Source organism: Megalops cyprinoides, chromosome 2, assembly GCF_013368585.1.
Source record: "Megalops cyprinoides isolate fMegCyp1 chromosome 2, fMegCyp1.pri, whole genome shotgun sequence".
In the NCBI taxonomy this organism is placed as follows: Eukaryota; Metazoa; Chordata; class Actinopteri; order Elopiformes; family Megalopidae; genus Megalops; species Megalops cyprinoides.
Genome location: NC_050584.1, coordinates 43633937 through 43660017, shown reverse-complemented (window position 1 = coordinate 43660017; position 26081 = coordinate 43633937). Strand labels below are relative to the sequence as shown.

The window sequence follows — 26081 nt, the reverse complement described above, 5'->3', positions numbered from 1 at the left end:
ACCTCTCCTTGATCTCTCTGAAGATCTGGATGAAGCTGTTCCTCAAAGAAAGATCTCTCCCATCACACTTTCAGAACGCATTTTCCCAAGGATCTCAGACCAGGACTCTAACAGATCCAGCGAGAGCTCCCCATTGTCCAGCAGCCCTCTGGTTGGACATGCACTGGGTCAGCGGAAAGCAAAGCTACGGGACAAGATGAAGAAAAATCTCCTCCCGCAGTCATGGAGTGGCCTCTTTAGGAAATGGAGGAGGGGCGATGGTGCAACTCACCAGAATTTAACAGAGAGGACTATCCTGCCCAATGGAACTCGGGTAAGCCCACCCGTGAGTCCTCAGCTGCAACAGAGGTACTGGGACCAACAGGATTCCTTAAGATCCAGCAAGAGTTCCCAGAAGCCGTTGTTAACTGACAGCCCCACAGGTTACTCCCAAGCAGAAGGTCAGGACCCTCTTGAGGGATCAGAGTTGACCAGTATCCACCCAGCCCAGTACTACGCAGAGAAGCTTGAGGTCTACCAGCAGAAATATTCCTATATGAAATCGTGGCCAGGATTGCTGAGACTTCTAGCCGGCATCCAGCTCCTATTTGGAGGCATGGTGTTTGCATGCGTGTGTGCCTACATCCAGAAGGATAGCGAATGGTATAACCTGTATGGTTTCCAGGGTCCCAGTTACATATATGGTGGATATGGGACATCAGGGTACTACTATAATGGCCCCATGACCCCATTTGTGTTAGCAGTGGCTGGTCTGGCATGGCTTGTGACTGTCATTCTTCTGGTGCTGGGATTGACCATGTACTACCGCACCATCCTCTTGGATTCTCACTGGTGGCCCCTCACAGAGTCTGTCATTAATGTGGCCGTTTTCCTGCTCTATATGGCGGCTGGAATTGTTTACGTTAATGACCTCAATCGCGGGGGGCTGTGCTACTTGACAATTGGTTTCAACCCTCTTATATCCACCCTCTGCCGGGTGGAAGGAGGACAGATGGCCGGCACAGCCTTCATATTTATTAACATGCTCATGTACCTCATCAGCTTTCTGGTGTGCCTGAAGATGTGGCGGCATGAGGCAGCACGCCAAGCTAAAGAGGCGCTGGAGAAGGAGGTGGGTCCCTCTTACTCTTCTCCCCTTTGGCATACCCCCCATGTGAAAATGCTGTGTGGATGATAAAAGGACAGAGTTCATTTTCTTTTTTTTTTTTGTTTTAGGCCTATGTGGCATCCTGTACAGTAATTTTCTTGAGTAGTGTCAGTGTGAGGCTCCCTGTGTCTCACAGCCCTTCACAGCTTCTCTCAAAAGGATGTTTGATAAAACAACAGCTCAGGGTCAATAAACTTGCAGCTATGTTCAATGCTCCAGAACGATACATATGAAACACTGAGATATTTGAATTAAATCCCAGCCATTCTGGAACCCTGCACAATGGAACAGCTGATAACGCAGTACATCTTATCAACTTCCAAAAAACAACCAGCCAGTGCTACAGAGCAAAGAAACAAATTCATTACATTATCATTTAAACGGAGGGTGGGGCAGTGGGGATAAAAATGTATTTTTAAGGGTTTTGCGTATGGCTCCTTCAGGTTGATGAAGTGAAGAAACTAAATAAGCGGCAAGGAATTTCTTCTCTTCAAAGAGTGAATTCTTATTCTCTGTGTAACCTGGGACTAATCCCCTGTCCCTGGTTTATGGAGACTAAACTATGGCTGTGTAAGAGATAAGGCCTGACCCACGTGCATATAACGTAAGATGGAAACAGCACAGAACAAAAACAATCTAATCTGAAGGGGAAATAAAAGTGAACTCTCACAGTCCATTGAGAACAATGCTCATTACAATGCCAGCTTTGTGCGGTTTCCTTCAGTTTGTTAGTTTGTTTTAAAAGAACACAAACACAACAAGATACCAATGTGGTTAAGACTTAGGCAGCAGGATGGGATTTTACACAGCCCAAGAAAAGAAAAAAGGAAAAGGGCCAGAAAACCCAATTCCTAAGAAAAGGATTTTTTTGTCACAAAACTTTAGGTTGAAGGTTTTATTATTTCACATAAATACATAGCCTACATAAACACTTCCCCTATGTAATGGATTTTCTCTGTGCCTCCTCTCATTTTCACCTCAGTTACATCCACCTAATACCACGGTCCAGTCTAAATCCAAGAGAATTATTTTTGAGGATGAGATGGATCATTCTATGAGGACAAGCAAGAGGATACATTTTTCAGAAGACCCAGGCACCTTGAACAGAGCCATTCCTACTGGTTATGTCCCAAAGCCTCAAGTCATTGCAGACTACATCATGTGAGTACAATAGTGCTGTGATATGTCATCAACAGGTAAAGCCACACGGAGAGAGAAAAGCTGTCTAATCACATTCCAGCCATCATTCACACATACAGTTTAGCTTCAGTCACAACATATATATACATACTATCCTAACTGCCTGCCTTTGGGCCAGCAGTGTTTTGGCCTACCTTTGGTATTAATAACTGCTTCAATGTACTGTGGGAGATTGTCTACTACTTTTTGGTAGAAAACTGGGTGTATTGTGCTCCATTCCTCCTCTGAAACATTAGTAAGCTCCACCATTGAAGAAGGTCATCTTTGCCCTCTCTTAGTTCTGCATTCCAATTCAATTTACAATTGCAAAGACATTCTGCTGGGTTGAGGTCTAGGCTCTGTGCTGTGCTTTTGGTAGGATAGTGTGTATATTCAACTGCAGGCAAATCTACACAGAAAACAGGGATGATGGCCTTCAGATATTCCTTTATATTGCTTTCACACAGACATACTGTAGATTGTCATCTTCTGTTCTGTGACGGTGCTGCCACTTTCTCCCTTAAGGAAGTATCCTGAAATCCATTCGGTGGAGGACAGGGAACAGTATAAAGCTGTCTTTAATGACCAGTACCAGGAGTATAAGGAGCTACACTGTGACATCAATGCCACATTGAAGAAATTCAGCGAGCTGGATGCCATGATGGGCAAGCTACTCAGTGAGATCAACAGCTATGAGGTGGGACAGCTACCCAGATGACCACTGGAAATAATAAGGCTTAAATAAATGTTCAGCTGTCTCAGGTCCTAATTAGGTCAAGTGTAAAGAAAATGGCGGCTTAGAAAGCTCAGCTATCAGCAGATGGAAAGAAACAGCTCGGATCAACTCTCAGGCATGTAGCCTCACTTCCACAGGCCCTGCTATTTCCAGCACTGTGACTCAGTAGAGATGGGCTGGTCAGGGTGTATACTTTACCCATCCCCTAGACATCAGTAGCCTTACCTACAGTCAGGCTGAGTTCATTCCTTCATGTAATGATAGGTCAGTGGTGCTGCAACACAGACAATAAAAGGTGTCCACAGAAGTTATCTGTAACACATTAAAAACATGATGATTATTTTTAGTACCATTAGATTTCCATGTTATATTACCCTGGCACAGGAAATGTATAACTGAACAGATCGATTGTGTATTTTTCTCCCCTAACAGGAGCAGCGGAGGATTCAACAAATAATGAGGAAGTACAATGAGAAAAAGAATGTAAGCTATTTTTATGAAGAGAAGGACGAAATTTCAGTTTACTTTAATGCTGTTGGTCAAACAGTAATTCTTTATGCTCCCTCTTAAAATGGGCCTCAAAATGCATTTGGATACAAAGTTTTACAATTGTATGAGTAGGTGAATGACATCTCCTAGTGTAACCCAGTAGCCCATTCATACAACATTTTGCAATGGTCTCTGTGCTGCTTCAGGGGTATAAATACTCCTCCCGACCAGTGAACAACAGTGAAGGACAATCAATGTCACTGAATGTACAAGGCACCTATAGCTTATTTTGTATTTGAATGTATTTGCAGGATCCTGCATTCTCAGAAAAAAGGGAACGCTATGAGTACCTGAAAGCTAAACTCAAACACATCAAGAGCAGGATCCAGGATTTTGACCAGGATTTTTACATGGAACCTGAAGAAAGGAAGGGCCAGCACCTGAGGAAACAGCCAACATAACACACATGGGAAGCACAGAATCCTTCCTCTCTAGTGTGCCTGTCTTTTTAGAGGAAATCTCTGTTCAGTTGGTGAACGGATGAGATGTGTACTCCAGTACTCCTGTTGATTGACACCTGCTTATTGACAGAAACATTTTTATTCGATTCACTTTTGTACTTCATACTGAATACCATAGGGCAATACGTTTATTAAACATATACATATGATTTTATTCAGATATGCATGTGTGATGGTAGAAATACTTGCTCTTGCTTTATTCCAGATTTATTTTATCATTGACCAATTTGGTAAGGTACACTTTTTCCTGCATAAGAAGCTAATGTATATGTTTTTCATCCACTAGTAACAGTTTGCAAAAGGTGGTTTCAAAACACAGACCAGAATGAACCCCTGATGTCATTAGACAGATCATTGTGTAGGCTATATACTGGAGGAATCTCAAAGCTTCAGTGCCTGAAAACACATATCACCAGCCATGGGACATGGTTACGGGGATGCAAATATATTTTTGCAAAGTCTATGTGTTTGTTTATCATGTGAGCTTTCACACTTTAATGTTCAGATCTTCATACTGCCATTCTGAAGGACACCAATGCTGTTACATCATAATTTATTTCTGGAAAAAAATCAAAGAAAGCCATCCTGATTTTATCAATTTTACTTCCACTGTAGGTATATGGTGCACTGTATATATGTATGTATGTATGTATGCATGTATGTATGTATCCAAAACAAACGTTACATTTGAATAATTCTTTTCGTGATTTTTTGTTGTTGATGTTATTGATATTCAACATACATGACCGTTGCGAGTCAGCCCAAATGGTCATTTGAACATTAACTGTATGAGAACATATCCAAACCAGTTCCCTGAAAGCATTCTTTTTTTTTTTTTTTTCAATATCGTACCACCCGTGTAATAAATGTAACTATAATGGACAGGAATGTCAAACTCACATTTGGTCGTGTAACTAGGAGTTCTGCTGCTTCTTTTAATTTCCTGTTTGTGCACTCAGTACATTTGTTTCGGGCCCAAGGTACGTGATTCTCAGAACTGTATATGCAATAGATCTAACTCAGTAGTCTAGGTCATTTACCTTATACAAATTTATTTCCACATATGACCCGCGAACAAACAGTTGCCGTTGTGCTGTAATGGACGTAAAATACAGGACTGAGGAAATTAAGTCGAAGATAACTACCTAAATAAAATAAATAACTAAATGACTATTTCTCCCGTCTTGACGTGCAATCACACCCACTTCGCCAGTAGGCTGAGTTTCAGGCACAAGAAAGTAATCCCTAACAGAGTCACGACAAGTGAACTTTATTACTCGCTGGTAAGTCATTAGCCGAGTTAACGACGGTGTGCGCCGTGCCCGTTCTGCGTGGTCACAAAGCAACCACAGAGGCACGGAGTGCGACAGCAGCGAAACAAGTGGGTCAAGAGAGGGGAAGAAACCTGTTCTTTCGACTTCTTGAAAACTCAAGGTCCGTATGCAGTACATCGATTAGATGTTAAACCGTGAACGATTATAATCCAGATGTAGGAAGCTCGGAAAGTTAGTTTTGGCAAGGCAGAGTTTATATTTAATCTAGCTACGATTCACAGGTAAGTGGGAATGTGGTGTTTATTTGTAACGCTGCCACACCGTTACACCACAAATACTACTAGCTAAATCGGTACCCACCTGTAACTGCTGTTAGTAAAGGAGCTACAGGATACAGTTGATGGCAGTTTTAAATTGTGGCGTTGAATACTGAATGTTTTAAGACGTTAGAAAATGTTTTACAACGTTTATTAGATAGCTACTACGGTAGCTAGCACCATATTTCAAGGACGGTGTGTTCTCGACAGTGTGTTTTTTTCTCATTTAGGGCAATATATGTTTAAACGATTAAAACAGGACGTTGCCTTTTACTGAAATGAGGATACAGTTACAATAACGCTATCATGATAATAAGGTGGGAGTGCATGTGTACACGTACTAGTGGTGTGAAAAATTGATCCACGGTGTTATTACAAACCTGAAAAAATTGTCCACGATTTGCCCTGCATTACGTGACACCTTTGCTACTGAAAACTCACTGCTAGCAATATTTGTTTGTGGCAGGTTCTTATAATATGAATAATTGAACCTTTCACAGTAAAATAATAATGATCATATAGTTTGAAGTGAACCCTTTTTGTTGCATTATTATTGTCTTTACAAACCAAACTGTCATTGACAGATTTTAATGTTGTTTGTAACCCTGAACATTTCTTTGTTGCTGGTGTTCATTCCCAACATGACTTGAGTGTTTACAGTTTGAACTGCAATGTTTCATGAAATCTATCAAAAAATAATTCACGGGACTACTAAATTGCCTGATTTCAGTGATGTGAATGAGGGTAGTGGATGTGAGCTTCAAGAGTTGTGCACAGGTAAGCCTTGATGGACTGCTTTGGAGCTGCTGCAGTATGAATACTTAATGTAGCCTCAGAATCGTGAGTCAGTGCAGTTTTACAGTTGAATTATTTATTCTGCAGCTCATGAGAGAGGGAGGGACAGGTGTGGCCAGCTACTGCTTCAGATAACACCAGACACCGTACAGTAATGAGCGATAGACACACACTTCTGAACAAGTGTATTGTATGTATACATGATGCTGTGGAGGTCATAAACATTGTATGGACTCCACACATGGCACCTGGGTGAGTGGGGAGAGGAGTGGGTGCAGTGGGGAGTGCTGGCATAGAAACAAAGCATGTCGGGGTGGCCTCTGCTGGCCTCTCATGCTTGTCTGAATTACTGAGGCCCACGGGGGTGAGTCACAGTGGACTGATGAAAGGCATGCGACTGAGAGTTGGAGCACACTGATCAACAAGAGATGATTGAGTTTGTGGTGACCGACGGCATTGTAATGAATTGTGGGTGTGCGATCTTTGACACTGCTGATTCGCAGCTGCCTCTGTCCTCTGATTTTTGTTGTTTAGGAGCAGGCTGGAACAGTAGGAGCTGTGCTGTGCTTGGAGGTGTTGTTGCCTAGACGTAACAGTCAAGCACTATACGCACACGAGAGAACAGCGCTTGACATGGTGCTGATGAACCACTGTGTACGCTGGTTTTAGTTCCAACTGGGCTCATTAAAGCAGGATTAATTACTTTACTGCTGTTTTGGAATTGACATCTCTTGACTGTTGTTGTAGAAGAAATGTCACTGTGCAAGATTTTTTTTTTTTAGTTAGAGGTCTGTTTATGCTGCTACAATATGAAAATAAAGATGTTTCAAAACTCATGTTTGGTCATATGTGTGACTTAGTCACACAGTATACACCGTGATCCACCAGGGCGAGGGTTGAGAAACATAGGCTTTTCCTGTATAGGAAGACAAAAAAATTTGATTCATTTTTCAATTCCTGTCAAGACTCACAAAAATACAATACAGTTTTGAATACTGGAGCTAAGGAGGTGTGGCAGGGTCTTTTCTCTGACACACTGTGGGACATCACAGAGTAGAATGTTGATATACAGCAGTGGAATCCCCAGCAGACACCTGATCCTCCAGGACAACCATAGCTTTCCCTCTGAAGAGTCAGCACACAGAAGAGCACTTGTTGGCTTTTTTCTGCTTTTTTTTGTGGATACCATGGCAACACCACATTTGCTACTTGCAGCCTTGACTTTTCCCTCGTGCTTCTAAAACAAAGACAAGAAGTAGAGGTGGGGGAGGGGGGGAGGGGGTGCAATAGAGGTGATTTAAGGGGGGTAGAGAATTCCCGTGGTAGGAGATGGTGTGACTGGCTGAGATAGAGGACACTTATTCATGGCAGGACTCTCTTGGTCTGCTTTAATCTTCAAAGGTGGGGTGAGATTCTATGCAAGGAGAAAGTTTGTTCCATAAAAAGGCCCCTGAAAATAAATATTTTGTGTGTTTGTTATCAAATACTGTAAACTTCCTGATAATTGTAATTTGACATCAAGGGAGAATAGACCGGAAGCATGAAGCAATCTTAAAACTTCATTAGACATATTTTCTAATAAGAAGTAGCACACAAAGGGAAGTGGTCCCTCAGGTGCACTTACAGTTGTGTGCATGTGCATACATTTTTCCTATATTGTTCTGTCTCCAATTGTACATTTTCTTTAAAAGGAAAGTAAATAAAATCCGTAATATTTATTTATTGTAAGTGCCACCTACCATTCTTTCAGTAAATCACATTTTAGAATAATGGGTATTGTTACATTGTTCTCCATAGCTTATTTACAATGAGAAATGAAGTCTTTGGCATACAGTAGATTTTATTTTTTAGAAGAAAGTGTGCTGGTGCAGTGTGAGAGATTGAGGGTGACTCCCACAGCCTGGCTAGTAGGAAAGAACAACAGCTCTGTGTTTGCTGGCCCTGCCTCCTGGTACTGACATCTCTGTGCTGTTCTGTTCTTTGATGGTTCATAGAATTTGAATCCAAGGTTATCTGTGAATTAGCTCAACTGCTGATAGCATATCATGATATGTGGTTTTCTTGCCTTGTCCTGCTTAATAGAAAATGCTTTCAACTATCCAGGTTTTGCCCGTGAATCACAGCAGAGTCCTGGACAACAGCTGCTTTGCATCACCTTGCTTTCTGCAGTAATATACAATAATGAAATAATACCTTTGTGAGTGCCTGTGAATGAGGCTGCCTGCTTTGCAAATTATTCATGATGGCTGTAAGAAAAAGTGAGACTGACACATTTACTGAGGTTTATATTTTCCCTATTTGATTGCAAGAGCATGAACATGAATGTAACTATGTAGCACACCACATAAAGTAAAGTTACGGTGACGTCATTTCAAGGTGTTGTTGATAAATCACTATCTCCTTGTACCCTTGCTCCCAAGGTCTTTCTCCAAAGGAAAACGTCTTAATGGTCGCCATTTTGTTTTTCAGGTCTCCATAACCCTTGAATCATGTTTGAGAAACAACGCTATGACAGTCCGCCCATGTACAGCCCTCCCTACAGTCCTCCCTCTAATGGCTATGGCCCACCTGGGAGTTTCCATCCCCCTAGGAGTGAGTTTGACCCTTATCCACCCCCTCCTGGCTCCTTCTACATGGAGGCGAAGCCCCAGCATTTCTACAAGTGGCTCTCTCCACCTGGCATTGTGAAGGCTATGGAGGGTCTCATTGTGGTGCTGTGCATTGGGATCTTTGCCTGTGTGGCCTCTACACTGGTTTGGGACATGCAGTATGGTTATGGAATGGGCATGGGGGGCTACGGCGTTGGGATGGGGGGGTATGGATATGGCAGTGGCATTGGGATGGGCAGTGGTTACGGCTCTGGCTACTATGGAGGAGGCTACTACAACTCATACCCAACGCCCTACTCTGCGAAGACCAGTATGATTGCCATGGCAGCCATCAACTTCCTGGCCTCCCTGGGCTTCTTCGTGGCCAGTTTCTCCAAGACCAGCAGTTTGCGGAGCCGCAGGTTCTACCTGGTGGTCCTGGTGGTCAGTGTGATCATGGCCTTCTTGCAGGGCATCATCAACATTGTGTACATCATTGGCGTCAATCCCATGGCCCAAAGCTCACAGAGCATGTACTATAACCCCATGCTGATGATGTGCCAGAACCTGTACAACAGTGGAGGAATGGGAATGGGAGGCCTACCCATGTATAACCAATACCTTTACCACTACTGCTATGTGGACCCACAAGAGGTAAAGGGCCAGCTTATCACTAATACTGATTTAGATGAGTTTGATTTGATTTCTGTTATTGATAATAATGATAATGTATGAGAAAGCATGGCACATGTGTGCCTGTTTAATACCTTTAATGTTAATTAATATTAATTGTATTAAAGCAGTAACTATGTATCATGCCTTGTCTCCACTGGTCAGGTTGCAGACTGACTAGACTAGCTGGCAAATTGTGAGCATCTTAATTGTCACTCAAACCTGATAAAAAGGTACAAATTAACATCAACCGTGTATTTCTGTTGCAAGTTGGTTTGCTGTAGTTAACCCACAACAGCCCATATATATGCTTTGGTGAAGGCTATATAATGTATAATTATCAGAAAACCATTATGTATAACAATACCGAGGTTAGTGTTTGCCCAAATAGCCTCACACAGCTACACAAACTTGACATTATATGCAGTCATTCAGGTTTATAGTCTAAATACAGTAGCTAACAGTTATATACAGTACATAAGCTGAAACACAATACAGTACTTTCTTGATCAGATTACTGCAAAAATGCTAACAGTGAACTTGGCAATTTGACTACTTAGTGTAGTTTTGACAAAAAGTGTTTAACATTGATTGTTTAACATTACCACCAAAAATTAAGGTAATTATCAGTCATCACTGTCTTCAGAGCAAAATCACAGTGGTTCATAATTGCCTGTTGTTCCGCTTTTTGATTAAAAGCTCTCTTTGAAGTCATCCAATATATAAATCATAATATAACATATTAGATAAATTTCACGGTGAAGAATGAACAGTAAATAGGTGGGAGAAAATGTAAGTAAAGAACCACCTCTTTGGAGCTACATAATGGAAACCCTGCCCATTTCAAATGAACTCCAGTTTACAATGGAAACGGGTACCTATCCTGTCTGATCAGATGCGTCTCTCTAGCCTAGCTAAGTCAGGCTACAGACAGCCCGGTGGGGACAAGGCATTACTGGTGATGAGATAATTGTACTGACTACTGTGACATCATCCCTTTCCAGGGTATAGCCATGGTGTGTGGCTTTCTGGTAGTTATTGCCCTGATCGTTGCTGCTTACTACTCCTACAAAACTCGCAGCAAGATCTGGCGATATGGGAAACCCAACATCTACTGGGACAAACCACTGACAGGGGCCCCTGAAGGCAGAGATGTGGAGGACTGGGTAAGTGGATAGTTGATAAAGTGGCTTGTGTACCAGCAGGGGTGAGAGGTTGCAACAATGCAGTTGAACACAGGAAACAGAACCAAGCATTTTTTTCCTGTTCCTTGTGTTCTAGACACTTAGCTACTGAAGTTGCAATCCATTTGGAAAACATAGTAAAACACAAAAAACTGATATTTATAGCAACCCACTTTATTTATATTTTGAAACTTTAATTACATTGCTCTCTGCTTGTGAGAATCACGTCAGTTCAGGATTTTTTCTCCTATTTAACTGAGGAAATGTCATCACAGACCATTGACTGTGACAACTGCCACTGTGTAGGTTACAAAGCACAACCTCAGTCATAGATAATTTGATGGATATCATTCATTTTTTGTGTCTCCTTCATTCTTCAGGATGTGGCCCGATTCTTTAGAGTCAGTATAGCCTAGGCAGTGCCCAATTTCTCAGCTGTGTTGCTTTGGTTGGTTTTTCAGTTTCTTTTTTTAGTGTATTATGCACCAATGCACTCAACTGAGTGCCGTGTTGCATATTGTCATTGCGCCAAAAATTATAAGTGGATTGCCTGGTTTCTTTCAATAAGAGTGTGTAAACAGTTTTAGTACAGGAATGGTTCTGTTGCAGTGTTTTTTTAATCACCATATGCCATTATATCAATAATTCTGAATAGTACTTAAAAGAATAAGACAGTTGGATGACAAAGCATAGATGAAAAACCGTTTTTGCTTGCTATCCTTAGGGACCCAGATAGGCTGTCAGGCTAGCTATCTACTATAGCTAAATAATTGTTGCAAAGCTGAAGTAAATGGAAGCTAGGTGTGTTTCTCTGTTCTCATCAGATGCTAAAATTGTGTACATTGTTGCTGTTTAGCTGAATTTTTCAGTTAAAAACATTAAAAGCTACCTGTTTCAGTAGTCATAAATAGTGTCAATGTTAGGTGTGCTGACTGTTTTATAAATATTCACCAGTATGTCTGTATCTAGCATTGGTTAGGGCACTAACCTGAGGAAGATGCTTACCAAAGATGCCTTTGTATGTGGGGGATAATAGCACAGAAGCATCCTTGTGGCAGAAGTCTGCTGTTGCAGAGAAAATTGCGGTTATCCCCAGAGTCTATCATATTTTGCTGCCTGACATAGTCAGATGGCTACTTGCTATAACAGAGAAATCATAAATCTGTCAGCTAACTGCAAAATAACTAGCTGCCTGTGTTGTTGGCAAGCATGTCCATCATTTGCAAACTTTTTATACTAAAGACAAGGCAACTAGCCATTGTTGAGCATTTCCAGCATCGTCAGACATTATTGTTGCTATAAATGACAAGGAAATGGTAGGAAGATGTATTTGTTGTGATCTCTCTGTTACTATGGAAATCCTAAAGTTATATTAGCTAGCTAGTTAGCTGCTTTTAATGTGCTCGGAATGCCCATTGAGAAATGGGTAGAGGGAAGTTTATGTGATTTTATGTTTGTACAATCAGGTTTGTGCACTGTGAACTGCTGAGAAATTACTAGCTAGCTATGATATCTCTTCTATCTGCAAAATTCACTACCTTCAAACAACCTACTGAAGACATGCTCTCAGGAGCATGGCATATACACAGTGGCCTGTAAAGAAAGAACCATTTTTGTAGAATGGGGAGAAGGTTGGAGGGAAAAGGCAGGTGGGAGGGGTTTTGTGAGAGCTTATTGCTAGTAGCAACTTGCTTAGAGGCCAGGGGGGCTTTAGTGAAAAGAAACTGGATTGTGTTGCTCGTTTGATTTTGTATTGGTATTGAGAACATGCCAGTATAAGGCAGTTTCTTTGTTCCGTGTAAAAACTATGTATGTGTTGCACTAGTGTAGGGGAAGGGTCAGGCATGGTGAAGTTTCCACTGCTTTCCTTAGCATCAGACTCCATACTGCAACACATAGAATAAAAAAGTTACAGATACATTGTTTTGTATTTTGTATTATTTTGGTTCTCCTCCAAGGAAAATTCAGTCTGTTCCCAAGCATCATTTGCCTTTTGTTTCCTTCATCAAAATCAGTTCTGTTACTAGCTTGAATGTATGTGTGATGATCACAGATACTGATGTGGATGTTACCTTAAACAAATATCATCAATTTAAATTTCCAATTTTAGTGAGGCACATTTTCCTCAAGCTTCTTGTGACTCCTATAACATTGGAAAATGCAAAATTTATAAGTTCAATTTTGTTATTACTCTGTGAATTAGGTGAAGATTAGCCACCAGCCTGAGTCTACAATCAGATTTGTTGAAAAATGGATAGGCATATTAAGCATAACTGGCCTTGAGTTGAATTGCTTTCAAATAATTCTTTCGAAAGTAGACCAAGGACAGATAGTAGACATTTTACTTCCATAAAATGCTGTACCTACTTTATGTTAAAGTTCAAAGACCATGTCATATACTTTTTCATGAGGTTCAGGGTGAAAGCAGAAGTATCCATGTGCTGTCTGCACACATGATTTCAAGCCAAGATGGCAGTTTAGTAGGTCATGCTATAATCCAGGGAAGGGAATGTTTCTGAAATGGTGCCCTGCAGCCTGAAGGGTTTGTGCATGGAGAATTAGACATTCCCCTTTTCAATGCCCAGCGCATAACATTTAAATACAGGTTAATGGTGACATTGCCTAACATGTCACAAGCCAGAGTTACTCTAATGGATCTTGTACTAAATGCACTCAACACTTAAGGAAGCTGAAATATATAAGCAATTAGTACATTATTGCTGCTCTTACAAAGTAGTTTGCCCATGCAGTGCAATGTAGTGTCGCATGCAATAACAGTGCAGTAGTTTAATTCTCTGAAACTAGGTGTAGGCATGCCAAAATCCTGTGCTCACCCTGCATGAAAATGTTGGAAATGATTTTCATGATCACAGGGTTCTAAGCCTGCACCACACCTGGGCTAAGGGAGGGGTGCAATGATTTCTGCAAGAAGTAATCCCAAATATGCATGTATTAATGATAGTGAAGTTTCTGTTACTTTACTCTGCCCTAACGTAAGTGTTTTCACAATAGACAAGGATGATCTGAGATGGGTAGATGGTGAGATTCCAAAATGTCATGAGTTCATGCAGTATCAAATGAGATATTAAGACATCAACATTAAAACATAAAATTTTGTGCACCATCTTTACAGGCAGAGCAATGATAATAGGAACAAGCTGGATTATACACAATGTTAAAAAGTTTTAAAAGATGAGCCTTAAGTAAAGAAATACTTAGACATCAATGTTATATTTATGTGTAATAATTGTAATCATTATTTTAACAGTTGTTATAATCATTTCTAAAAATGGAATCATTACTATGATTTCTTTAACAGTTATTGTTATGTTAATGTTAATGGTTTGTTCATAATTGTCTTTATTATCAAAAGAAGCTTGATAATAAGAGGTTAATAGTAAAAAAAAAAAAAAGTTAAATTATGAAAAATTAAATGCCCTAAATACATTACAAGTTTTTCACTTAGTGCACATATTTGGATGGAAAATTTGCAACTGTGCTAATTCATTAACATGATGTATTTCATAAATAATAAATGTGCTATGTTTATGTTAGACATTCCACAGTGTTCCAAAGATAACCACCGATGTGTGTATTTGTAAATGTAAAATATTTAGTTACCGGTAAAGTCGCAGTGCTAAATAAGACTGAGAGTTTATAAAGTTATGCTCTCTTTACAGGGTATACCATGCAAAATAATGTAGTGTGAGTGGGATATAGATATGTATATTGCATGTTGGCTCATTCAGTTCAACAGCTTTGTGTCAAAATGTTCCAATTTTTTATGTGTTATTTGAAAAGAATGACAAATGTAGACCCATTATGGCCACAACAACAGGAATATTCTGCCTCCTTGATATTTAGGTCAAAAGAAAGGTTAAGGTTATATTGCAATACTTTGGGCCAAATTTTGGTGGAGCAAAAATATAACACCGTTGGAAAATGCTGTTGATGAAGTTGTTTTTGGTCATTTGATGTCAGTGCAGTGAGCAAAAATGACAACAGCACAATGCAGTTTTCATCCCATTCCTTAGGACTTTGCCCAGTGTAGGAAAGTGATGGGTAATTGTAAATTAACACCCACCAGCCCACAAATGCAGGTAGATTTTATCTTTGGCGTGTTAAAATTCCAATATCTCTACCACTCTCGGAGGTGCTCTTTGCATTAAAAAATTAACTGATCAAGACCTAGTATGTTAGTCAAACAGCTCTTGTAAAACAGAAGATGCACAAATACACTGCCCTTTCAGTCCAGATCCTGTTTGTTTTTGCTACAAGTCAATGGCAGGTCAATTCTTTCTACTGTGATCAGTAGTTAAAAACCAATTAATCTCTTGTCGACGGCATATTATTTTCAGTAACCTGCATTTAGCTTTCCCTGTCAAAGCAGTTGAAATGATATTTTCCTGATAGGTTTTATTGTGTCATGATTGTTTTACAGTGCTGGATTACAGTCCTCAAGGACTGGCAATAATGAGCCCAGATGTAGTGAACATTGACTGTACTTGCATTAACATAACTGCCGGTATTCTCTTGAAAGCAGCCTTCAGTTCAAAATGCACCTCCTGATTCATGACTGAAAAAGCTTGTGAGTGGCTCCTGAAAACAACCAATCATATGAGAAGTTAGACAGCTGATAGCAGGTGTTTGTTTATGAAACACCCAGTTTCACCCTGAGTGATCATTAACTAGGCAGGTGATAGCAAGTTTCTAGTGCTTTCAATTCAGTGTATCACACAACATGAAGGCAACAGGAAGTGAATGTTTTCCAGAATCATCCTTTACTTGCACATTTTGTAACAAACCCCTCCCCTATCCAATAAGTGTGATATGAACATATTTAGATTAAAAACAATAAAATATTCCATATCACTACACAATTTTCCATTATTCTTTCCTATTAGCACTAAAGAAGACTAGGGTAATGGCTGAGACCTTGTCATGAAAAAAGGCACATCCTGGCATTGAATCATGGAAATATTTTTAAAAAGTAAAAAAAATTACACTAAAAGCTATTTTGTGTTTGTGTCACTTCTTCAGTTGATAAGTATGATGTTTTCATTATGTGGCTATGAGCAAATACATACTTCTGTTCAGGTAATTACCTCTGAGAGTCAGCACAGTCCAATGTTTGTGCAAATGTTTAAATTAATGTGTCTGTCAGCAGGCCCTAACGGGATTGAGTTGGTGTGTGGTTTCAGTCACATTGAGTCACAGCACTGATTGAATGGTGACTGCATTCATTACTGCTCTCTTAGATCCAGGCGCTGTGCCCCGCCCTGCAGGCTTCACTTTTGGCACAAATACATACGCACACACAGGCATGCATACACACCCTGCAATCTAGGCAGATGGTTTGCTGCTATGAATGCAGTCAGTATTGTCTAGCCGATGATGTCACAGAGTATGCCGGGTGAGGCCTCTCAGCTGTAATGGCAGGAGAGCTGAATACATGCAACCAGCTGTTCTGAACTAAGCTGTATGTCCCCTGACACAGTATGTCAAAGCAGAAAGCCAGGCCTTCCGACCACCAAATAAGCTCATCATATGGTTTTCACCCTAAACCATCTTCCCACTTCTGCAATACCAAAGAGAACAGGGCCATTCACTTATTTAACAATTTAAGTTTATATAAATGCTTAAATGTGTTTAATTGTGATTTTGAGAATATTTGTATTTGTAGTGAAGGTGATAATACCGAATGAGATGACACATTCGCTGATGCTGCTCTCTGCTAGTCAGCATTTCTTATTTGATCTGCTGCACAGACTGCAGGAGTACAGGCGCACGAGTTCCTGCTATGAGCACTGGTGCTCATCTCTCATACAGGATGCTGCTCTTAGCTGGAGTGATACTTGAAAAACTGAGCTCAGTGAATAACCAAGTTTCTACCTAAAGCTCCGTGCAACCATTTTTTCTGTTTTTCCCTATGATTTCCAAACAGAATCAGCCTTTCATGTGTAATTTGTAAATACATTTTACACATGCAATAGAATTTCAAAGCTGTGAATTTTAGGACATCTGTGAGTGAATGTTTGATGCCCTGTGTGGGAAAAAATCAGCCTATTCAAAATGTATTTCTAGCTGCATGAATACCTCTGCTCTTTCATGTTAAATAACACCTAACCATTATGGATCAACACTATCTGAGTGAGATTTTGGTGGGCCTCAAGCTTTGTTGAGCGCATGAAGTTGAAACCATTACCTTCAGGCACCATTGAAGAATGTGCTTCATCTCATTTCTGAAATGCAAATACAAATGCATTGATTTTAATCACCGCATAGTGACTTTGGTTGCCTCGGAGAATGGATTGTAAATAATTGCATTGGTTTCACCTCAGCACTGACTGCAAACCCTAGCACTTAATCATTCAATTAGTGAAGCTCGATATACATCACCTTTTGATGGAATGCACCTTGACAGTAGAGTTACAATGCTTGTGTACAATATGTGTCATAACAGCGGTTAATATGGTTACTTTATCTCAACGTCTACTCCTTTGACACAAGCACAATTAGGATTATATGGTCTGTACCTTAACTGTGTTCATGATTGTGTGGATGCAGCTCACAGATTTAAGCTTCCGCAGCCTGGAAGAGAGGCTTCCTATGCAGAGAGTGAAAACGCTGAGAGGATTTTGGTTCAGCTGTGGGAACCTGGCCTCTCTGCCCCATGTCCTACGGCCTCAGACATTCCTTCCCTGCTTACTTAGTCTGCTCACAGCTCAGTGCTCATGATGCTCCATGCAGAGAGGGCATTGTTGGAATTCCTGGATGACTCGCGCGCTTCAAAGGTGGCTTTGCCACAGCTGCAGGGGAACTCACTCCACCCTCCGATTGTTGTTCCTTGTAGTCTGCCTGTTTTGCTTCCTGAGAGTTCATGCTGCTTTGAAATGGATTTAGCGCAGCTAACAATGCAGGCTTGCTTTGCACAGCTTAATGTGTCACACAGCGTTGCACAGGAGTTTGGAAAATAATGGCATTCTAACCCCCTTCTTTCATCTGTTCATCACACATCAAAGTGTAAAAAGGTGTGTTTGCTTCCCACTGTGTCGGCTCAGGGAGGGCTAATTGAGGAAAAACAAGTTGTCAGATTTTTAGTTCGATACTAAAGATGTTGTGTGACGTTCCTGTTTTTTTAGTCTTTATATTAGTCTTTTTAAGGTTGGGCAAGTGTTTTGAACGAAAGTCGCAAGACTCACAGTGGCCGTATATCCTCATGCACCTTATGACATTCACATTACTTCCTTAAAGAGTAATCTGCCGAGAAAACCTGTCTGATATGCCAGCACTGGTGTACGTGCCTCTCGGGACAATCTCTCCACCCTTTTACAACTGTGCCCTTCCCCTCACCCCTCTGTTCTGGCAGGAAATAATTGAGTGAATTACATGTACTGATTTTCTTGTTCATTTTGCCCTTGAGTGACCTTCTAATTGGCTCAGTAGGTACAGTAGGTACAGTAGCAAGGCAAGGTAAGAAGCACAGGCTTTCTGACACATGTGAAGCAGAGGCCAGTGACGCGCTGGTAGGAGTCCACTGTTTTATGTTGGAGAACCTCATCTCCTCAGTGTGGTATGACTCACACAGTACTGTACCAGGCTCTGCACAGAGACATGCTGATAAAGGGGCTTTCTTTCCCGGGGGTGAGTCATCTTGTAGTTTATAACGTGAGCCTTGGATTAAGGTCAAATCAAAGAAGAATTCAGTTCCTCTTGACACTCATTAACAGTATCAGAAAGGTTAGGGATAACCCCACTTTCTGCTGAGAGCAAGGGATTTCTCAGGTTTACTTTTGTTAGGTACCTAAAGAACTGCCTTTGACAGTGCCTGGATGTGTGGGGTGCTGGTGAACCTGTTAGCCACAAGGGTAATCCAAGTCACATTCAGAACCACATAGTCCAATTTCACACTTCGCTGCCCACCCAGACTGGGCTAAGCTGTATGTGAGATGGAATTGGCCTTTCTGTGTCCTTCAAATGGAGGTGCCTGCGGGTGGGACAAGGGGTGGTTTTTTATAAATCAGCAAAGGAACTAGCACGCTTCATGAAATCAGGCAAATTTAGAGTAATCACTTTCCAGTCTCATAAATTTAGCCTAATTCCCCGCTGCATAAGGATGGCAGTTTGCTCACTCCAGGAGATTGTGGAGTCAGATCTTCTGGGTCTGCTCACTCACTCATAGTTGTTAACAAGCTTAGTGAATGAAGGAATCTGGCCTTGTTTGAACAGTGTTGCTGGGCTGTCATTTAAACCCAACTTTGCATTTTCAGTAATGAGGCGCTCATTGGTCCATGTGTGATTGGAAATGATCATTCTTTACAACAGAGCACACTACCTCAGGGGGTAACCAGGAGAAAACATGTTCTTTTGTGCTGCCAGAAGGAAGTTGATGTTAGGCCTTACATAATAGGTCAGGAAGTAGATGTTTCCTTCTGGCTAGTACTTCAACTCATTTTTTTATTTATTGTTATTAACAAGGTCAACAATGTTGAGGATGAGAGGAGTGTTCAGGACGCTCCAACGGTGGTCTTGTCTGAGAAGGTCGCCTCTCCTCTGAACACGGCAAACAGTGTAATCTCCTACCCTGTGAAGGCTGACAGCGTCTTCAGCGGGGGGACCTACAATGGCCAAGTGTGAGTGATCTGGGGATGGGTACTGTCTCACGCTTCGCTCTGTGTCTGAGGTCACCAAAGCCAGCTGTACTGTAGCCAGACTGGTAATCATTCAGTGCAGTAGTCCTACACACAGATGCACACTGCCTTCAGATTCCTAGAAGCTACATCATAGTAAACAATATTCAGTGTAAAGCTGCTGTTGGGATTTATAGATCACACTTTAGAGAATCTGTATTCCAGAGAATCATTATTGTAACAGCGAATTGGTAGCATCAAGCTGGATGCAGTGATGGCTGCGGGGGGTCTGTGTCTAAGCCGTGTGCAGTTCTGCTCACTCTTCAGTGATTTCTCCTCAGCTACTCGGATCAGTCCATCAGCCGCCCCTCTGAGGCTCAGCCCTCACAGGGTGGGGGGGCCAGCTCCAGCCCTTCAGAGGAAGCAGGGGGGGTGCGGCGGCCCTCAGCCTGGAGGGGGAAAAGGCGGCGCCGGAACCCTGAACTGGACGAGTCGCAGTATGAAACGGAGTACACCACAGGAGCGGAAACAGGCCCCGAACTGGATGAGGACCAGTGGAAGAGGTAAGACCCACACCCAGACCAAGGCCTTACAAAGAGAGAGCCTTATTCTCATCATGTATCACTCCTTTTAGTGTAGATAATGTTGGTCTGGAAGCAACTAGTCTGCATGGTTTTATAATTAGCCTTAATTAGCAGAGTGTGTCAAAGGTTTGTGGAATGGAGGCCAGTGGTGAGAAAAGCAGCTGCATTTTCTTCTACTTCCTTTTCTCCACTTCCTGGGCTCCAGAGAGAATGTCTTTTCAAAACCATGCTTGTGTCTGTCAGTGCTTGTTGTTGTTTAAACCAATTTGTTCTTCATATGACAAAAATCTCCTTAATCACTATCTCACTATCACATTTCCTTTAAAAATTTCCTTGAGGCCTGAAATGAAAACCCATTAAATCAGATATTTAGACATGGTAAGCCTCAACATCAAAGTAAAAAGAAAAGGCATCACATTTCTGAACATTAATTCAAAAACTAAAACACCTTTGTTGCATATGTTTACACACACCCTTTACAATGGGTGTTATAGTTGTGCTCAGGTCTTACCATTCACCATCCACATCATGCCCACAGCTAGATGACTTCACTTGTGAACAATTTAAGGGCGTACTCACACTAGGCCCGGTTGGTTAGTTCTGCAGATCCATACCTAAAAATAACTCTGTGGACCCCCACATTAGCTTGATTACTAGCAAGCGAAATAAAACTAACCATACTTTATGTGGCGATGTAAGCATTGCTGTTGTCAGGGGCTTAGTCAGAGTATCACAAATGAAGCAGCCAACCTGTTTAAGTAGCTAGCCTTCAATAATCGTTCAGATAGGTAGAATAATTGCCTGTTAGTTAACTAGCTATGTTTGTCAAATCTATCGTTAGATAGCTAACGTTAGCTCCCCAGCCAGTTAGCATCGATTATCAATAAGGTGAGAACCAGACCCATTATTAACCCAAATATCCTCGAATGAATTGAAAAGTGTACTGTCCAAGTAGTAATAGAAGAAGATGTTTGTAGAAGAAGATATTTGTTGTTGTAATGATGACAGTAGCACACACACAAGTAGTAGCCCTAACTGGTTAACATTAGCTAACATTATTGTGATTAGGCTACTGTAATCTGACACAAATCTGACACGAAATATTGGTCTGTCCCTTAGCATAATGACTGAAACGTCAGCTGCCTCCGTAAAAATCTTCTTATATGTGAGCATGATTAACTGAAAATCGCTGCATTGCATAATCGATAAATCTATATGGCATGTGAAAGGCTCGTTTGTCACTGCGCCCAAAACCACTCCAAATAAGCCACAAAGTATAACCATGAACTCCACTGTGCTGTGCGGGAGCACTTTTCCTCAACACAAAAAGCTTGCATCGTGATGACGTAAGCGGGCTCGGGCCTGGAATGTTAAGCACAATGTGAGCGCAGGCCAGCGGGGGAGTGGGGGGGGGGAGGGGGGCAATCGTGCTCGGGCACGGTACAAGGCAATCGGCCTAGTGTGAGTACGCCCTAAGTGATTCTGATTAGGTCAGGATAAAATCAGCTGCTCCTGTCAGTTTTCTCAGCAGGTTTCCTTATTTCTTAGTACATGGTAGCTACAAGGAGCTACCAAAAAATTTCTGGTGTTGAATCGTTGAAACGTACAGATCAGGTGAGGGTTAGATAGTAAAGAGAGTGGCCTGACATATATCATGGAGCACAGTAAAAACCATAATCAAGAAATGGATTTAATGTGGTACCAACAGGACCTTGCCATCAGGTTGTACCTCCAAGTTGGATGGCCAGGCAAGAAGAAACTCATCAGGGAGAAATTTAAGGGTGTGCAGACCTATGCAACTAAGGCATTCAAAATTTTTCCATTTTTACTTCTTTTTTGAAAAACTTAGGCAGACAGAACATTTGAAAGGGTGTATGTATATATATGTGCGCAGACTTATGCAACTAAGGCATTCAAAATTTTTCATTTTTACTTCTTTTTTGAAAAACTGAGGCAGAAGATTTGAAAGGGTGTATGTATGTATATGGGGGGGTAAGGAATTAAAGTCAATGTAATCAACAGAGGGATTAATGCAATGCCTTTTACGTTCACATTTTTTTCCACCAGCATGTACCCAGAAATCACATCTGATGGACAACGCCAAGAGTATAAGAGGGAATTTGACTCTGACCTGAAAGAGTACAAGCACCTATGTGCAGAAATGGATGACATCCATGACCAGATGAACAAGCTCAGCCGGGAGCTGGACACGCTGGACGAAGGCACTGCCAAATACCAGGTTAGGCACAGGGATGTCCTCAGAATACAGGATTTCCTGTAATTTGGGGATCAACATAAATAAATATACTTGTGTGTTCAAGCTATCTTCCTGTAGCATCTTGTTTGTGGTTTGTATATTGGTCTGGACTCTCTGCAGTGGCACTCTGCATTGTAAGATGCAATTTGCAGCAAAAATACCTGTAACAGATACAGTAATGTTCCTACATTTAAGCTTGCTTATTGCGTTCTGTTTAATGTTAGCACAGGCCGGTATAGCATCTGTTAGGGTGGGGAATACAGGATGGGTGATGGTGGGTACAGGCCATCTTCACTCCGACTGTTGAAGGAAATGCCTACGTGACACAGAGGATGGTAAACACGCTTACTGACCACTGAATTTAGACTTTGTGGATATGCACAATGAAGGACCTACCCTCTCTTCTTGTCTCTCAGGGTGTGGCAGAGGAATATAACCGACTGAAGGACCTGAAGCGGGTGAGTGAACCTTCACTGGTGCCACACAGAACCACCTCTGCCCACTTAGCTATGAATCGTTTGAAAAACAAAAAGGAATGAGAAGTGAATAGGGCTATGATTGCTTAAGGATGCGGGTCTACCCTGAATGTTGTATCCCAGTTCTTCATGTTCAAGTGTGCAAGCACCTCATTCTCTTCTTTATGCTTTCTGACGATTGATTTTTAAAAATTATTTATCTTTCCAGACGCCAGAGTATCAGACCAAGAAGCTCCAGTGCAAGGAGCTGAGACATAAACTCTTCCACATCAAGCGCATGGTAAAGAACTACGACAAGGGACACTCTTAAAGCAGACCCCCACTACAGACAGAACCCCCAAAGCTCAGCTCATAGTGACCCATGTGGGCTCAATGGGACCCTCAAACCAAAGCTGCCCCAGGCCAGAGCCGCACCCAGTCTGACCTCACACACAGATGGGTGACAGGGTTTTGGGGGAATGGACACCTGTGACAATTGGTGCAGTTCCCTAATGTCTCCTCTCACTGCACCTTCCTTACACCACCCTCAGTCTTTTTGCTTCAGGTATGCTTTTGAGCTTGAGACTGCTCTGCACCCACAAGTGTTTCATTGATGGGGCAGTTGCTGGGACAAAACAGCTGTTTGGAAATGGCTCTCAGATGGTTATTCCATGCATGTAGCGTCACTTGATTTTTCCACTATGCAGTTTATGGTGTTTGGGCAGGTATACTCTCGCTTACTGTTTTGTTGTACATGGCTTTGTTCTCTATGTGTGTGACTGGAAAAGGTAAATGGAAAGTCCTTTCTAGTGATAAGTGCTTCTGGGGCTTTATCATTTACTGTTTGCTTCAGATATGGAAAATTCATTTGGACTTGTTCTCTTAATGTAAGGTGGCAACAATAAGAAGAATATTGTGTGTGGTTGACTTAAAGTCTCAGTTGCCAGTTTTACTGACAAACTCTTGCTGTACTACACTGCAGCACATAAGAGACCAGAGTTTACAAATTTTGTTCTTGCTTCTTATTAAGTGGACCTCCATGTGCCTTTATTTGTTTTTGGTAGAGAACTCCGCAAATTTCTTACCAGAATTGTAAATGCTTTTACATTATTCTTTCAAAGCTGTCTACGCTTTGCTGTAGTCCCACATGTCAGATAACATGCACCTAACTGCTTCTCTTTTGGTTCCTTCCATTGAGAGTTTAAATGTCATATTAACATAATCATTTTCAGTTAAAATAAGGGATTAAGCAACATTTTGCTGTGACACAGGATTTAGAATTGGAAAAGCTTTTTATAACCAATTTTCATTCTATTTTTGAGTGCTATCTGAAGATGACAATATAACATATTGTAGCTAAGTTGTTTCGGTTAGCCTAATCACAGAGCAAATATTCCCAAAGCATTGATGCCACGCAAATCTGTAGTTTTGCTACATTCAGAAAGCTGACTTTATTGGATGGGAAATATTTACATACTGTGCCTACTGTTTTTGGAGTGCCAGCTCCAAACCGAAAATGGCAAGATGCTTTTAACCTGAAAACAAGAACTATGAGGGACACCCTCTATCATTGTGTGACCAATATCTGTCTGTTGCTATGGCTTTTATTAGTGTTTCAGCATACTGTAAATATTATGATTTGGAGTCATTATTGTAAATGCTATAAATGCTATATGAATCAACATCCTATGCAAGCCCACTTTTAAATTTAATTATCCAGAAAAGTGGCTGAAAGCTTTATAGGTTAATATTTCAGTTTTGTTTTGTCTGTTGTCTTTTTGTTTATTTTACAATAGGTTAGTAATCCACCAAATGCCATATCTAATCATGAAATATGAACATGTACCATATAAAGATGCAATTATTCATCATTTCAATGAAAGGGTAGTTTGTGAAAGTTTTTTTATACTGTACTGGCTCCTTTGACTTTTTATAAATGAAATTGTTTTTCTTTAATTCTACAAAATATTTATACATTATGCAGACACATATTTTGTTTTTAAAGCAAGTTTGATTGGAATGATGCCATTGTGTTACATGTAATTGCATAAAAATGTTTTCTTATACAGAATAAATGTACAAATATTCATTTTCTAACCTAATATAATTCTCTCACTCTTGTTATTCAGCATTAAGCTCTTAAAACATGTAGATTTTCCATTGTATCTCCATCTCTAGTTATTGGGGGCTCAATGGTAAAAGTCTGAGTCATTTTTGTGTGACTGTACAAAATGAAACATGGTCATGCCCATGTTCTCATTTTACTCCTTTTAATTGAATAAACACAAACCAGAGACACCTCCTTGAACTATTGATTATGCATACTGCCTGTAAACTCGAAATGCTCTGGGCATCATTGATACAGGCCGTAAATAATCACAATTCATGCACTCACTCTTAAGGCACCTTTTTCAATGTAAAATACTTTTTTATTGCTTTTCAGTAGACATTATTAGCTGTCATTTACAAGTTTTCTAAGTTGTCAACCAATTTGCTAAAATCACCTTCCCCCACAGCTGTGTTCCCTAATGAAACAGAATGACTCTTTGCAGACTGTCTTTTTCTGCCCCCTGCTGGATGAACTGAAAATGGCATCCTGTGCTGTGTTGGTCAATTTCATCAATGCTTTTCATGAATCAGGTGTTAATATGACTACTATCTTTGTTACAAAAACATTTGCATTGAGTTTTCACATGTTTTGTCAAAACAAGGCCACCAATCCAATAAGAAGCATTCTTTATTTTACAGGGGTTAGACATGTCTGTCACACACCTGGCCACTCAAATACCAATGGGAGAAGTAAATACAAGTATGTCAATTTGAGAAGTATATACAATGCTCTCTTGGGTCTGTCTAGAGAATGGATCTATGTCCATTAATCTTTAATAAATAGCAGTTGTGCTGAAATGTAGTAACAACAGAATAGGTGAGTTGACTGGGAACAGGCCAGGAAAAGCCTGTAGTAATATCAGTATGTCATCATAAAAAGACATGTCAGAAGTCAAAAGCATCCTCTTGCAAGTCTCTTCTGCAGACAGGCTATTATAAACAGAAGTCCTGATCCACATACTCATTCAATGAGAAAACAGCATAAAATTTAACATTCACAACCAAAAATATATATATTTGTATATGAATATATCTGTATAGATTACACTTTGACTTTATGATAGAAGGAAATGCACATCTTCACATTGTGATTTTGGTTATTAATTTGCAGTTATAGACATGAATACAAAAAGCTGGAGAAGTA

At 40.8% G+C, this 26081-nt stretch overlaps 2 protein-coding genes across 3 annotated transcripts; both read left to right on the top strand.

Moving 5' to 3' along the window:
* Positions 1–184: 184 nt before the first annotated feature.
* On the top strand, positions 185–4584 carry LOC118771330 (MARVEL domain-containing protein 2-like; the record flags this gene model as incomplete). Its single annotated transcript, XM_036519296.1, has 5 exons — positions 185–1111; positions 2130–2308; positions 2852–3023; positions 3495–3545; positions 3863–4584. Coding segments are annotated over 5 exons (1479 nt in total), but the record flags the coding sequence as incomplete, so codon positions are not given.
* A 754-nt stretch (positions 4585–5338) lies between these two features.
* Positions 5339–23987, top strand: si:ch73-61d6.3 (occludin). 2 transcript variants are annotated; one of them, XM_036521441.1, is made up of 8 exons: positions 5339–5506; positions 8928–9700; positions 10723–10884; positions 19381–19535; positions 19874–20095; positions 22184–22355; positions 22790–22831; positions 23058–23987. In XM_036521441.1, the coding sequence occupies exons 2-8, from the start codon at positions 8948–8950 to the stop codon at positions 23157–23159; spliced, it is 1608 nt and encodes a 535-aa protein (XP_036377334.1). In that variant the 5' UTR covers positions 5339–5506; positions 8928–8947; the 3' UTR covers positions 23160–23987. The 2 variants fall into 2 exon arrangements, with proteins under 2 accessions (XP_036377334.1, XP_036377335.1); XM_036521442.1 differs by lacking the exon at positions 5339–5506 and adding an exon at positions 5524–5627.
* The last annotated feature ends 2094 nt before the right edge of the window (positions 23988–26081 follow it).

Bases quoted from the DNA above. Each gene is read 5' to 3' on its own strand.
- si:ch73-61d6.3 (XM_036521441.1), top strand. From the start codon at position 8,948: ATGTTTGAGAAACAACGCTATGACAGTCCGCCCATGTACAGCCCTCCC. The intron at 22,356-22,789 runs GTTAGGCACAGG...CTTGTCTCTCAG, and splicing joins AAGGCACTGCCAAATACCAG to GGTGTGGCAGAGGAATATAA. The intron at 22,832-23,057 runs GTGAGTGAACCT...TTATCTTTCCAG, and splicing joins GACTGAAGGACCTGAAGCGG to ACGCCAGAGTATCAGACCAA.